Raw genomic sequence first — 13,515 nt, forward strand, 5'->3', positions numbered from 1 at the left:
AACTGGTTCTCTTATAACATGGCCAGTTTCAGTCTGATTCGGTTCACATGTGTTGCAGTGTAACTAGTTTCAGTTCAGTTCATTTTGGTTATGTTGTAGTGGAGCTGGTTTCAGTTCAGTTCAGTTCTGTTGTAGAGTGAGTCAGTTTCAATTCCATTTCGGTCAGTTCTATTTTAGTGTCGCAAGTTTCAGATTAGCCTCAGTGCTGTGATAGTGTAACCATTTTCAATTCAGTTTGTTTCTGTTGTAATGTAGTAAGCTTCAGTTCAGATAAGTTTGGTTTGCCTTCAATTCTATTGTCTTGGTAAATCTATTTACTATTAAGGGAGGGTTTTTTTATTGTTGTTGTTGTTGTTGTTCATTCTGGGTGTGTACATTATGCTATGACCATCTACTATGAATTTGTTAAACATACCACAAGTAGAACTTTGAGCTTTCCTGTCCTACCATTTCCTGCTTGGAATGCATGTCGGAAGGTGCTGAAAACGAGTCAAAAGCATGCAGGCAGTTAAGCTGCTTTTCACGGTGACACTTTTCTCTTCAGAGCTGAATTACAACAACAGGTGAACAGGCCAAATAGCAAATAAATCACCTTTTACAGTGTGTCGACAGTAATGGGTCTGTGCTTTAAAACTAAAATAAGCAGCACACAGAAGATTCTGACAGCAATAAAGCTGGAAAGCAGTAGCTAGAGATAGCGGAGGGTATTTTAACTTGCAGATCGGGGGATACGGCCTTGAGATTTGATGGATGTGAGATTTGATTGTTCAGCTTCATGTGCCGATACAATTGACCCTTTTCAAAGTATCGCAAACAAGCAGAGATATTCAGGACATGGTTATTTTAGACTTTCATTTTAATTACATATTTAGAATTATTAAGGAATATATAGATATACCAGGCTTGGTGTTATCATCAGAATCATTTTTGGTCAATATTTCTTTCTTTCTTTCTTTCTTTCTTTCTTTCTTTCTTTCTTTCTTTAAATTGTAGTGAGCAAGCAAATAGAACCTGAAGCAGCTCAATTCCCAACATCCTATTAAAGTAGAACTGAAGTCATTTTTTTTTTAACTTGCTTTATTTCTTCATTAACGTGTTATTCAATTACATTTTCGGTTTTAGTAACCTTATGTATATCGTGACTCGTATTGGCAACTAATTGCAATTAAATATTATGCTTATCGGCCTATTCGGTTTTTAGCCGTGTTGAATTTAGTTCGTTTGGTCCACGGCAGGCGTCGCTTATCCGCGCGATCTTCACGAGACTTGTGCGAGACTTCGAAACGTGAAGTGTCAGCCAGGTGTCAGTGCCGCCATTTTGAAAACTGTTTTCCAAACGAAATATTGCACAAAAACGAGTTTAAATGACGATTACTGACGACTTTTTTCAAACTTTCCTGATTGCTATCAAAACAAACAAAACTTCCGGCTTGATTACATCAGCATTCGAAGGAGGGCGTGCGTGTCTTTTGACAATGATGGCAGATGTCGGTCACTTTGATTTCCACTGTACGTTTTACTTCCGTCCTACGATGTCTCGCACAGGTCTCAACCACGGGCGCAGATAGAGGGGGGGACGGGTGGGATTCGTCCCACCCAGATTTAAATTCACCTCGTTCGGTCCCCCCCACTTATAGGGAGGAAAAAACGTCTATGCTGTCTTTCTTTGCATAAGGCAAACCTCACGGAAAAATCAAAAGACTAATTACCATTCGGTTTATTGAGGTGCACAGCAGTACATACATAGTTGCAACAACTCACATAAAACAAAACAAAGACTGATATTCGGTTGGTTGAGCTGCGCAGACTGCAAAGGTTGTGAGCTCGAGCTTGGTTGCTATGGTTACCCAGAACAAGTTTGACAGGCATATCGGGGACAGCTCCTAGTTCAGGACCCCAACACGGCATGATGAAGGGTGCCAAACCGAAAAGGCAGAAAATGATTGCATCGTTTTTTCAAAAAACAACGACTGTAAGTAAACTGTGCTTTACTTTATCATATCACCTTGCAATTTTTTGATAGTCTGTTCAAAGTAATGTCGTAGTGAAAGTAAAATCGTACGGAGTAGGGATGCCTTTCTGGTAGCCTCCTTCTTTCGGTGGTAGCCTGTAGATACAGTGCTCAGAAGGCAGTTTTAATGTTTAATCTGGCGTTCCCTGCCATAATTTCAGCGAGCATATTGTTTCATAAGGAAACTTTGCGAAGAGTTGTTGACTCACTGCCGCTCACGCAACACACAGGCATAGTTAGAAAGTCAACACATGTTGACAACACATGGTGGGGTTGGGGTTGGTTTGCTGGCAGCTTTGTCCCCCCCAGTTCAAAAAACGTATCTGCGCCCCTGGTCTCAACAAATCTTGTTGCTTTGACATATGGACTGATATATTACATAGCATATTTCAAACACTCATAACTTGCTATAGCAGCGACAAAATAGCGATCAAAAATGCATTCGGATATTTAATAAAATGAGAGAAATAGAATTTTGATAATAAAAAAATTGCCTTCAGTTCTCCTTTAATCCTATGCCATACTAATGTCCACAAGTGTTCAAATGCAGTTCTAAGTGCAATGGCTCTAATTCTGCAGTTGGTTTCCTGAATTTTTTTGCAACAAGTACACAGAGTGTGAGACACTGCAGTTCAAACACACTTAGACCTAACAGTGAGAAATCAGTCGTAATTTTTTCAATGGGTCACCCAATATGTTCACACACACACACACACACACACACACACACACACACGCACACATACTGACACATGTGCATGTCTCTAAGGGCGCAGCAGGAGCTCCATAATGCCAATACGTTTTAACTGTATGCAAATGTGAACCATATGGCAAGCTGTGCTCATGGTCTGTATGGCCAAGTGAGTGTGTAAAGCAGATTTGGCCCTCACACTCTTATTGCCCTTGACACTTTTAACAGAGCTTTACTGAGTGCAGATGTTAACAGTGCGATGCTGTTGCAGCTCTGAAGCTGTGACTCTTTACTTTCTTCATTGCTTCCACTGGACGGCTGTGTAAACTTGGGCTTGAAGTTTACCTTTTTATTTATTCATTTGGCAAACGCTTTTATCTAATGAGACTAGCGAGGCAGAGTACAATCCAAGCATAGAGCTGTTCAGGGAGCAGACAGGAATACAAGTGACGTGAGACAACAAGACACTGACAGACCAAAAACAAGTTCAAAGTAGTAGGAAAAGCGAGAGCATCATGTGATCAAGATCCAATTAAAGAAGCAGTTTGTAACTCTGTCTGTGATTAAAACTGCAATGAAATTTCATTCAGTGACTCAACCCACCCACTAGGTTGAAACGATGAAGTGCCTTAGTGAGTCGCTTTGTAAGGAAGAGAAATGCATTGAATATTTCTGTTCCAGCTGAGGAGCTTATTTCTGGGCTGGAAAAAAAAAAACATCAAAAGTAGCCTGAGAAAAAGAAAATAATGCAATTCATTGCCTGACAATGACAATTTTTCAAAGAATTTCCACTACAACAATAATAATAATAATAATAAAATTAATAATCATAATTATTGCTGTTATTGTTATCATTATCGTGTTTACAAGCACATCTAAAAACACAAACTGCCCCTTTAAGGCTTTTAAATAATCTTCAGAATGATTTCATACAATTATACTGTATATAAATGATAACGTTAAGGATTTATTACAAGTCTAGATGCCTTTACGAATTACTTCATAGACACGTGTGCCTATGAAGTAATTCGTAAAGAGTATACTTTGTTGTGTGTTTCCGTATTATTACAAAAAAAACGTTTCTACTCTCTCCTCTTATCCATCTCTCTCATATCTTCTACAGTCGCCCATGAGCACCTGAAGGAGCGTGGACTATTCGGTCTTCCTCCTCCCCCTCCTGGAGCCAACTCAGCTGATTACTACCACTTGATGGCAAGTCACAGGAGTCCATATGGTGATCTGATTGCGGCTGGATCCACCACTGCTGCTGCAGCTGCCGCCGCCGCTGCTGTTCACCTCCCGGATTACATCAACCCGATGGACAGTGAGTTTCAGCCCATGAGGGAGCGAGTATATATGTATGAAGGGGTTAAATGTGAATTAGGTGTGAAACGCATTTATGTAATGTCCAATAGGATGACATTTAAGTCACAGTGCAGGGTTTTTCTGAATTATTAATTTATGGGACGATGCTAGAACAATTGACAAGTAAATTTATCAAATATAAATATACTTACTGCCTATTTTGCCTCCTGGTATGTAGGGCAGCGACAAAGGATGATCACTTCTGTCAGTCCTGGGCCAGTTTCTGTACTATGCCCCAAGTGTGGTTCAGGTAGCCTAGTAAACTAGACCCACCCGCCTAGCAGCCAAAAATATTTTTGCCTAGCGAGTGGGTCTAGCCTCGCACCATATAAACAAAAACACCCCGGGCATCAAATCGTGCCCACCAATCACAACGCAAGGTTTTTGTTTGGATTCTTTGGGCGGGCTTTTGCAGGAGTGACAACAAAGCTGCGCGACACTGGAGAAAGCACAGCAGGAAAGATGGCTACGGCTAGTGAACAGCGCACGTTTGACTCCGCTTTGGAATCAGTTTTAGAAGAATTAGACTTGGAGTTTTCGTTGAAACATGAGCAGGAAGAGGCTCTCTGCTCATTCCTTTTCAAGAAGGACGTTTTCGCTGTTTTGCCGACCGGCTATGGCAAAAGTCTGATCTACCAGCTGGCTCCGCTCGTAGCCAAAAGGATGGGGCTAGTTTGTGCAGTACGAAGAATTAATAAACAGCTTTGAAACATTACTTTTTGATTGTTTCTTATTTTCCCGTTATTTTAAATTTAAGGGAAATTATTTCACCAAACACCACTAAATAAAAACTCTCAAAAACAGTTTAAGCAAACCCTTGAAAAAAAATAAGAGTGTATGTTAAGTATGTGGTACAGACTCCAAACTTGTGGTCATTATCTCCAAACTTCTTAATATCTAGAACCTGTTTATTAATTAATACACATTTTGAAAAATTATTTATTTCAAGGTCTCCCCCACTGCGCGCTCTGACTACGTCACAGTCACTGTTGCGCTGATTGGTCAGAGCGTTGGCCTATACGCACAGAGACAGTTTGAAAGACAGCGGTTTGTTCCTCCCATCCCCGTCAGAAATGTCTACGGATCGAGGCCAGACTAAATATTCACATTTAGTCTGGCTTGCCAGGCTATGGTTCAGGGTCTTCATATTAAATATAATATATTGCTTTTTTTTTAAACAAAATCATGTATCAAATATAATGCACTAGCAGGTTACCCAGTGTTGCCCGGGTTTTGCAAAATTCTGGGTTGCCCCCAGACTTCCATGTCAAATTTGTTGAAGATCCATCAAGAAATGGAGATGTTAACCCAAGACAAACAAAAATCAAAACATCCACCACCCAGGGGTCCACTGGGGACGCCCTGGGGCCCAAATATGGAATTTCTGCATTCTGCCAAATTCTGGCTATCTCCTGTACCTATGTGCCAAGTTTAGTGAAGATCTGTCGAGAGTTTGTGTTAATAAATGTAACGTGAAAGGCATTGAGGGAGGGGGTGGGTGGATGTTGTGCCCCCCAGGGACCTCCCTGAGGCCCGTACATGAATTTTGCTTATATCTGCAAAATCCCAGGTTATCCCCAGACCTACTTGCCAAATTTTGTAAAAATCCATCGAGAAATGCTGACGTTAGCTCAAGACAAACAAACAAACAAATTTTTCCGCTTATTATATAGATGATTTTTAAAATGAATTCCAGGTAAATTAAAATTCATGTCATTTTGCATTCTTACCTTATTCTTTAGGGGTGGCACGGTGGTGTAGTGGTTAGCGCTGTCGCCTCACAGCAAGAAGGTCCGGGTTCGAGCCCCGTGGCCGGTGAGGGCCTTTCTGTGTGGAGTTTGCATGTTCTCCCCGTGTCCGCGTGGGTTTCCTCTGGGTGCTCCGGTTTCCCCCACAGTCCAAAGACATGCAGGTTAGGTTAACTGGTGACTCTAAATTGACCGTAGGTGTGAATGTGAGTGTGAATGGTTGTCTGTGTCTATGTGTCAGCCCTGTGATGACCTGGCGACTTGTCCAGGGTGTACCCCGCCTTTCGCCCGTAGTCAGCTGGGATAGGCTCCAGCTTGCCTGCGACCCTGTAGAACAGGATAAAGCGGCTAGAGATAATGAGATGAGATGAGACCTTATTCTTTTAAGAAACAGCCATCACTAGAAAGTCTGAGTTGCTATTGATCAAATAGCAGGCAAACATTATTGTGTCATAAAATATAGCAGCCAATCACACTTCAGTATATAAATAGAGACCAGGCAATGCTGCTTTACCAGAAGAGGGGGAGGGGTGAATGTGTGGTGGGCTGGGGATGTTTCGTATTTGTATATTCATAGAATCTGGACTCAATTGCTGGGTTGCATCTGACGTCACATCCGCCTCATTAGTGACGCAAGATATGAAGTGGTGGTCAGCTGAGCTTACTGTTTACAAAGCGTTACTATCACTGCAGCGCCTTGCTAGTCGTTAAAATGCCCTATGCTTGTGATGTTTTGGGCCGTTCGAATCAAACAAACCGTGAAACTGATAAAAGTTTCTTCCGGGTTCCCTGTGAAGTAACAAAGGGTGAAAGAGCAAAGGATTTTACCAAAAGACGACGAGAAAGGTGGCTATTGCTGTGATGGAAGGGAGCCGAGTCGAAGAACTGCAGTGATCATTTTGTGAAAGGTTTATTAATTCCTCTGATTTATTTCGTTTGGATTCGCAAATAACATTTCTCACCATTTTTTGTTATTTTGTGATGTTTTGAAGTTCAGGAGATGCTTAAGTCCTCAGATGTGCTTTTGTTTACTGTTTGATCGTGGTCACAATATTGTAAACTAACACGTATATAATACACATAATATCCAGGTCTTTAAAGGGCTTTCTGTGGATCTTTTGAATGATTTACCTGGAAGAGAAGAGCAGGGAGGATTGAGAATCGAGTGACTGTGGTTTGTTTACACCTGGTACGAAAACTTGTAGTGTCCTAGCAACCATCTCGAAGACGCGTACAAAAAAAACCCAAAAATGTCTCCTTACCTGGGCAAAAACGAGCCAGGATTTATCTTGTAGTGTCCTGATCCCCAGATCTTTAACCCAGCCACATATAAAAAGTTGCACTCCTCCATGCTCTCCCAGGTTTTTATCTGTTTGTCCGTGTAGAACAATGTCTGCAGCACCAGGTAGTTTGAGATGTCAGGGAACTCAACGGATGGATAATTTTCCAACTCATAAGAAAAAAAATCCTTCATTGATAACGTGTAAGGATCTATCCCATCGCAAAGAGCAACTTTCTGAAGGTATCTTGACCGTGCATTGGCATCTAAACTGCGAAAATAGTTGGAGACGGTTTCATTAGCTCTTTACAAAATTGGTTCTGGTGGGTTACTGCATAAACTCCACAGATGGGATGTAACATGCAGGCGCAAGTCAATTGAGCGGGATATTAATTTTTGAACAGGGACTTTTGGATGACGTTACCCAGATCAACTGTCTACAGTTTGGAATTGGTTTACCTGACCACCACTTCATTCAGCGGAAGTAAACTTGCAAGCAAAAGTCACGTGATAGAATACAATCTATAGGCCACCATCCATCCATCCATCCATTATCTGTAGCCGCTTATTCTGTGCAGGATCGCAGGCAAGCTGGAGCCTATCCCAGCTGACTACGGGCGAAAGGCAGGGTACACCCTGGATAAGTTGCCAGGTCATCGCAGGGCTGACACATAGAGACAAACAACCATTCACACTCACATTCACACCTACGGTCAATTTAGAGTCACCAGTTAACCTAACCTGCATGTCTTTGGATTCTGGGGGAAACCGGAGCACCCGGAGGAAACCCACGCGGACACAGGGAGAACATGCAAACTCCGCACAGAAAGGCCCTCGTCGGCCGCTGGGCTCAAACGCAGGACCTTCTTGCTGTGAGGGGACAGCGCTAACCACTACACCACCGTGCCACCCACCTATAGGCCTACAATTACATATTCTAAAAAAAAAATTAGGTTTATAAGAAATTGGCTACATCCTCAGGAAGACTTCCTGGGAGATCTGTGATAAACCTAAACAGACACGTCTTGAACTTTTAAAAATATTCCGTTCACAAGTGACTTAAGGTGACTCGGACATGTGCAGTATTTTCCCACTGTCACTGCCAGTGGCCTCTGTAAACACACATGCTGCTCTGACATTTATAAGAGTGCTTCCCTCTGAGGAAAGTGCATGTGTTTAACATAATGAATGCCTGCTTTCATCTCTCACTTCCTAAGTCACCTTAAAAGGGGACTGGTGTCTGGAGCACAGGCCGATTCTTTCAGAGCGAGTCTCCGAGCTGTTGCATGCCATAGCCGTCGTGTCATCCATCAACGGCTGTTTAATGAAACTGGCCATCAGGACTCATTGCATGACCTGAAATGGAGATGCTAACCAGGTTGTGGAGAGGGGAGACGGCTGTACTTTTCTCAGCTGACACGGGCACCGAGAGTCCTGGGAATTGTGAAAAATCCCAGATGAGTTGTTCACACTTCATCATTTCGAAAGCTGTTAATGCTTTTGTTCGTTTTCCCATCAGCCTATCAGTTACAGCCATACTTCCAAAACAATGCAGAAGAACTGGAAGTAAAAAGTGTTGACTTAAAATAAATATGCCATAAAACACAGTGGCTCACTAACCCTGCATGTAACTGATCAAATATTTGTTCAGCTTTTACCATAGGCCAAACAGTCAGCGAACAAAAACAAACAGCAACTGAGTTTCCGCTTGCTTCACATCACCATGGGGTCTTTGGCTCTTCGGCTGCTTTCTTTTGCTCCTTCGCTTCACTTTGACTTTCTCCCTCTAACCTCAGTCATGTGTGATCCCAAACAAAACCCTGACCCATTCAACCGATGGTTTAATGGCTCATTAGACTGAATTTGCCTTGATGTCCTGGTTATTCTTCAGAATGTGAGCAACTAGCCCCTGATTATCTTGGGTTTAGTCTGAATGGCACGTATTCAGCATGGTGGAAATGGACTGTTTTCAACCTATTATTACATTGGGTGGAAAGTCAGACTGAGGCCCTGTCCACACGGCAACGGATTCAGATGAATCTGATAAAATTGTTTATCGTTTCGGCCTGGCGTCCACATGGCACCGGTGTTTTGGGTGCCCCAAAACGAAATCTTTTGAGAACGGGTTCCAGAGTGAAAAAATTTGGCAACGGCGCCGTTGCGAAGTCGTCTGGATGAGTAGAACGGATTTGTTTACGATGACGTCACAACCACATGACTGTCAGTGCTTCACGCCGGGTAGAAGTGTAACGAACTCGATGCGAGTTGTCAACAAATCCTATGGACCCTTTTCAGTCACGTGACCTTCGTAAACGCGACCGCCATTTTGGACATGTAGTGGACTTCGGCTCAAATCGGTTTGAATGCGAGGAAGGCGACAAACATAAAAGAAAAAGGAGCGAGATGCAGAAAACTGTATTTACTAGTTTACTGTAATTATGATCTGGCAGCTATTTACACCGGATCCAGTGTAAATAGCTGCCGGAGCCAAGGTCCGGCCGGGCCGCGAGCGAGTGCGCTCCGGAACCTCGGACGTTGGCTCCGGCGGCTATTTACACTGGATCCGGTGTAAATAGCTGCCAGATCATAATTACAGTAAACTAGAATGGAATGTTAACAGCAATGTAATGCCTTTTCTGGCTAATTTTATTCGTCTTACCTCCAACAAAGTGGTCACTACACAAGCGTTGGTATGCCGCTATCCGTCTTCTCCGTCGGTCAGCATCTACCGGGATCCGATAAAATGATAACCCTTGCCTTGTTTGTTGATGGTTACTACATCCAGGTGCACAACAATATAGTGGCATGATGGAAGTCTTGCTGAAAATAAACACTTTCTTTGCTGCCGTTCCTCAATGCTGGCTGTGGTAAACTACTGGTAGTACACGTCCAAAATGGCGGCCGCGTTTGTCGTGACGTCACGTGAAAAGGGTCCATAACTTGGTTCATGAAATGTGCTTACAAAATATTTTCACTGTGAATATTTATTGTGTAATGGTGCAAAGTGAGAGAGAGAGTGAGAGAATAGCCCTTAGGGCAGAGTCTTTAGTCCAAACACTGCGGAAGCAGTACCAAACCGCGCACCGCCCGTGTGCTTTCCAAAAACAAAAACAATCCTGCCAGCAAACATAGGAAAAAAAAAAGGAGCAATCTCACCTCTTCAGATGTTGGTTTAAGTCCGACAATACATTCCTCAAAAAGGGCGTAGACGAACAAAGTAATCCATCAACGTGTAGCATTCAATTTATTCCGGACCATTAAAGAATTCTGGAGGATCTCAGAATGTTGGCGTACCGGCTTCCATCTACCCCCATTCATTCCTCTTTCCGCGTCTTTCGTTTTACGCTACTGATTAATAATCAAAACTTTATGTGGCTGATGCTACAGAAGAAGGGGTTTATGCGCATGCGTCTACTTCTTCTATTGTTCTGGTGTCTCCAATGGGACCGTCTTACAGCGCACGCAGTGGTGTGGCATGTGTATTGCATCATTTTCAGCAAGCGTTGCGTTGCCATATGAACCTGATATTTTACTGATTCGTTGCCCACGTGGACGCGATATTTTAAAAAAAAAATCTCGTTGCCGTTGTCGTGTGGATGTAGCCTTAGAAAGCCTACAGAGTGTCTGGAGTTTGTGTGTTATAAAGAAGCCCAATGCTGTAGTGAAAGGCTTTCTAAGGCCCAATCCCAATTCTAATTTCTACCCCTCCCCCTCCCCCTTCCCCTCCGCCTTCCCCTTGGCCCTTCCCCTTGAAACTGAGCTACAAGGGATAGGGCTTGAAATTCAACCCTTACGTATTGGGATAGCCCTTCAACGATCGCATACGTCATCGCGTACCTCCGTCAGCGTTTACGTTAGCAAAACGCGACGCGTCATTGGCTGCGACCAGCCGCTACAGTCAGAGGCAGAAATCTCTGCTGGCAGGGTGTGATTTGTTAACTAACACCACTGAATGGGATATCTTTGGCGCTTCGTGCACCACATCCGACAGAATGAGGTGTCAGAACACTCATGTAAACAATAAAAGCGAGAATAACAGAACAAAACATACGCAGTAAAGCAACCGAAAACAATACTCACTCCCAAAGCTTTTTAGCAGCAGCTTGGATTTCAGAAATCGCTGCTCATTCTCAGCTCGAAAGCGAATCAAGCGGCGTGTTTCCTCTGGATAACAACTTAAAACACGTAAATAATGGAGAAAATACATTTATGACAATCTTTCGCCGCGGGAACCGCCATCTTTCTGAAATCCGCATGAAATCTCGCTGAAATCCGCATGGCATTGTGGGAAATCACTCAAACCCCTTCGTTCGGAGTCTGCTCCAGGAAAATCTCCGTTTGGAGGGGTACAGAAGCCCTACGCCTTCCCCTCCCCCTCCGCGTTAACTGGGATTGGGATGCCCCTACCCCTTCACGTGAACGCGCAAAATGGAGGGGAAGGGCTAAGGGGTTGGTCCAAGGGGTGAAATGGGATTCGGCCTAACATGGCCATGTTTGTTGTTTTACCAAATTTATGGTGTGTCTTTCTACCAAGGTTTCACTGTAATGCTTGGTTCACACATTGGCGTTTCAGCCTTGTGTATATATGCTGTATCAGGATACGTGACAGTAAGAAAGGATCACAGCATCGCCAGCTTACGTAGCTAATACTCTAGGATGCGGAACACGATCTCCTTGTATGCCAGGGTGCGGCGTATTTTTAAGTCCGTACTTAAAAATCCATAGCACATACGTAGTAGCTTTGATACATCACACATGTCACGTGTACACCATAAAAATGAAAGCTATACAGCAGTGACGCAGCAGGAACATTGCTCAAACACCTATTATGCCATGCGAACGCTTTAGTTGACATGTGTCTGATGAAGGTGGCTCTGGGGCCGGCTGGGTGGATGCGGCTGATGTCTTCCCTCTTCCCTTGCCCTTCTTGGGTCCTGACTTCTTCGCTGGCATGATGCTATCTTGACCGTGATGAATGACAACAAACGCAGCGTGGAGCCCCCTTTTATACCCACCTGTGAACACCGCAAGTACGCAGCAGCAATGTCACACATAAGAAGGAAACGCTATACTAGCACAAGCAACGAAATGGTTACACCGCGGCAGCACATCATATGGCACGCATATGCCTCAGTACTCCATAACTTTACATCTCTTGAACCCCATACAAACCCCAGATACGCCACAGGAACGCCACAGAAATGTCACACATACGCCATGTACGTCACAGGACTTTAATTTTGGACAAAATACACCTCATTTCTTGGTGTTTGACCCACACGCCGCTTACGTGGCAAGATATGAGACAGTGTAATCGTGGCCTTAGTAGGAATATCAGGTGAAAATTCAAATTCAATCCAAATTGCTTGAAACTGGGCTCATTGAATTCAGAACTGAATGCTAAACATACATTTTACAGAATTAAAATGTGTTTATCCGTCCTTGAGATATTACAAGTCAAAGATTGAAAAAATGGTTTAATTTTTAGAAAACTGCTGTAATATTATGTATTAGGATCACATGGTCCAAAATGGGCCTCATTAACCAATGAGATGAAATGTTTTTTCTTAATAACTTTTTTTATTTTTCAGGTTATTTACATGGAAATTGGCAGACGCATAGATGGTTGTATACTGAATACAAAGTTTGAAAAATTAGTAAAAACAAGTTATGCAAATTAGTATTTAATTAGTATCAAGTAGACTAGGTAAAACGTTAAATCGGCACACTCTCTTCAAAGTTTCACCAAATGGCTTTATTTGTGCAATGTAAAGCTGGGCGGCATGGTGGTGTAGTGGTTAGCGCTGTCGCCTCACAGCAAGAAGGTCCGGGTTCGAGCCCCGTGGCCGGCGAGGGCCTTTCTGTGTGGAGTTTGCATGTTGTCCGCGTGGGTTTCCTCCGGGTGCTCCGGTTTCCCCCACAGTCCAAAGACATGCAGGTTAGGTTAACTGGTGACTCTAAATTGACCGTAGGTGTGAGTGTGGATGGTTGTTTGTCTATGTGTCAGCCCTGTGATGACCTGGCGACTTGTCCAGGGTGTACCCTGCCTTTCACCCGTAGTCAGCTGGGATAGGCTCCAGCTTGCCTGCGACCCTGTAGAACAGGATAAAGCGGCTAGAGATAATGAGATGAGATGAGATTCTGACCACTAAGATTTCAATATTTTTCATCGAAAAAACTACAGTTATATTCGAAAATAGTTATTTATTTACATGAATCAGTTTGAGTTGAAAAAATAAGTAGGTAAAGCGATGAAAAGTCACCTCAAAGTCTTCCGTGAGCCATAACATCAAAACTAGCTGATGGAAATTTTTTGCTGAATCCTTCATCAGAAACAGTGAGAGCAAGAGAACATCCCTATAAAACTTATCTGATTGATATTGATGAGTAATCCAGTCGTAAACTGATCAGAAGAGAGAGA

The 13,515-nt window shown here is 43.1% G+C and overlaps 1 protein-coding gene across 1 annotated transcript in view; it reads left to right on the plus strand.

Annotated features, from left to right (window-relative positions):
• LOC132899239 (zinc finger protein GLI2-like) overlaps nucleotides 1-13,515 on the plus strand; it is a 199,813-nt gene that overhangs the window by 124,380 nt on the left and 61,918 nt on the right. The window contains exon 5 of the mRNA XM_060940985.1: nucleotides 3,826-4,026. Coding sequence (XP_060796968.1) covers nucleotides 3,826-4,026 — 201 coding nt within the window. The remainder of the gene's footprint in view (nucleotides 1-3,825; nucleotides 4,027-13,515) is intronic.

The sequence above is a fragment of the Neoarius graeffei genome, chromosome 15, assembly GCF_027579695.1.
Source record: "Neoarius graeffei isolate fNeoGra1 chromosome 15, fNeoGra1.pri, whole genome shotgun sequence".
In the NCBI taxonomy this organism is placed as follows: Eukaryota; Metazoa; Chordata; class Actinopteri; order Siluriformes; family Ariidae; genus Neoarius; species Neoarius graeffei.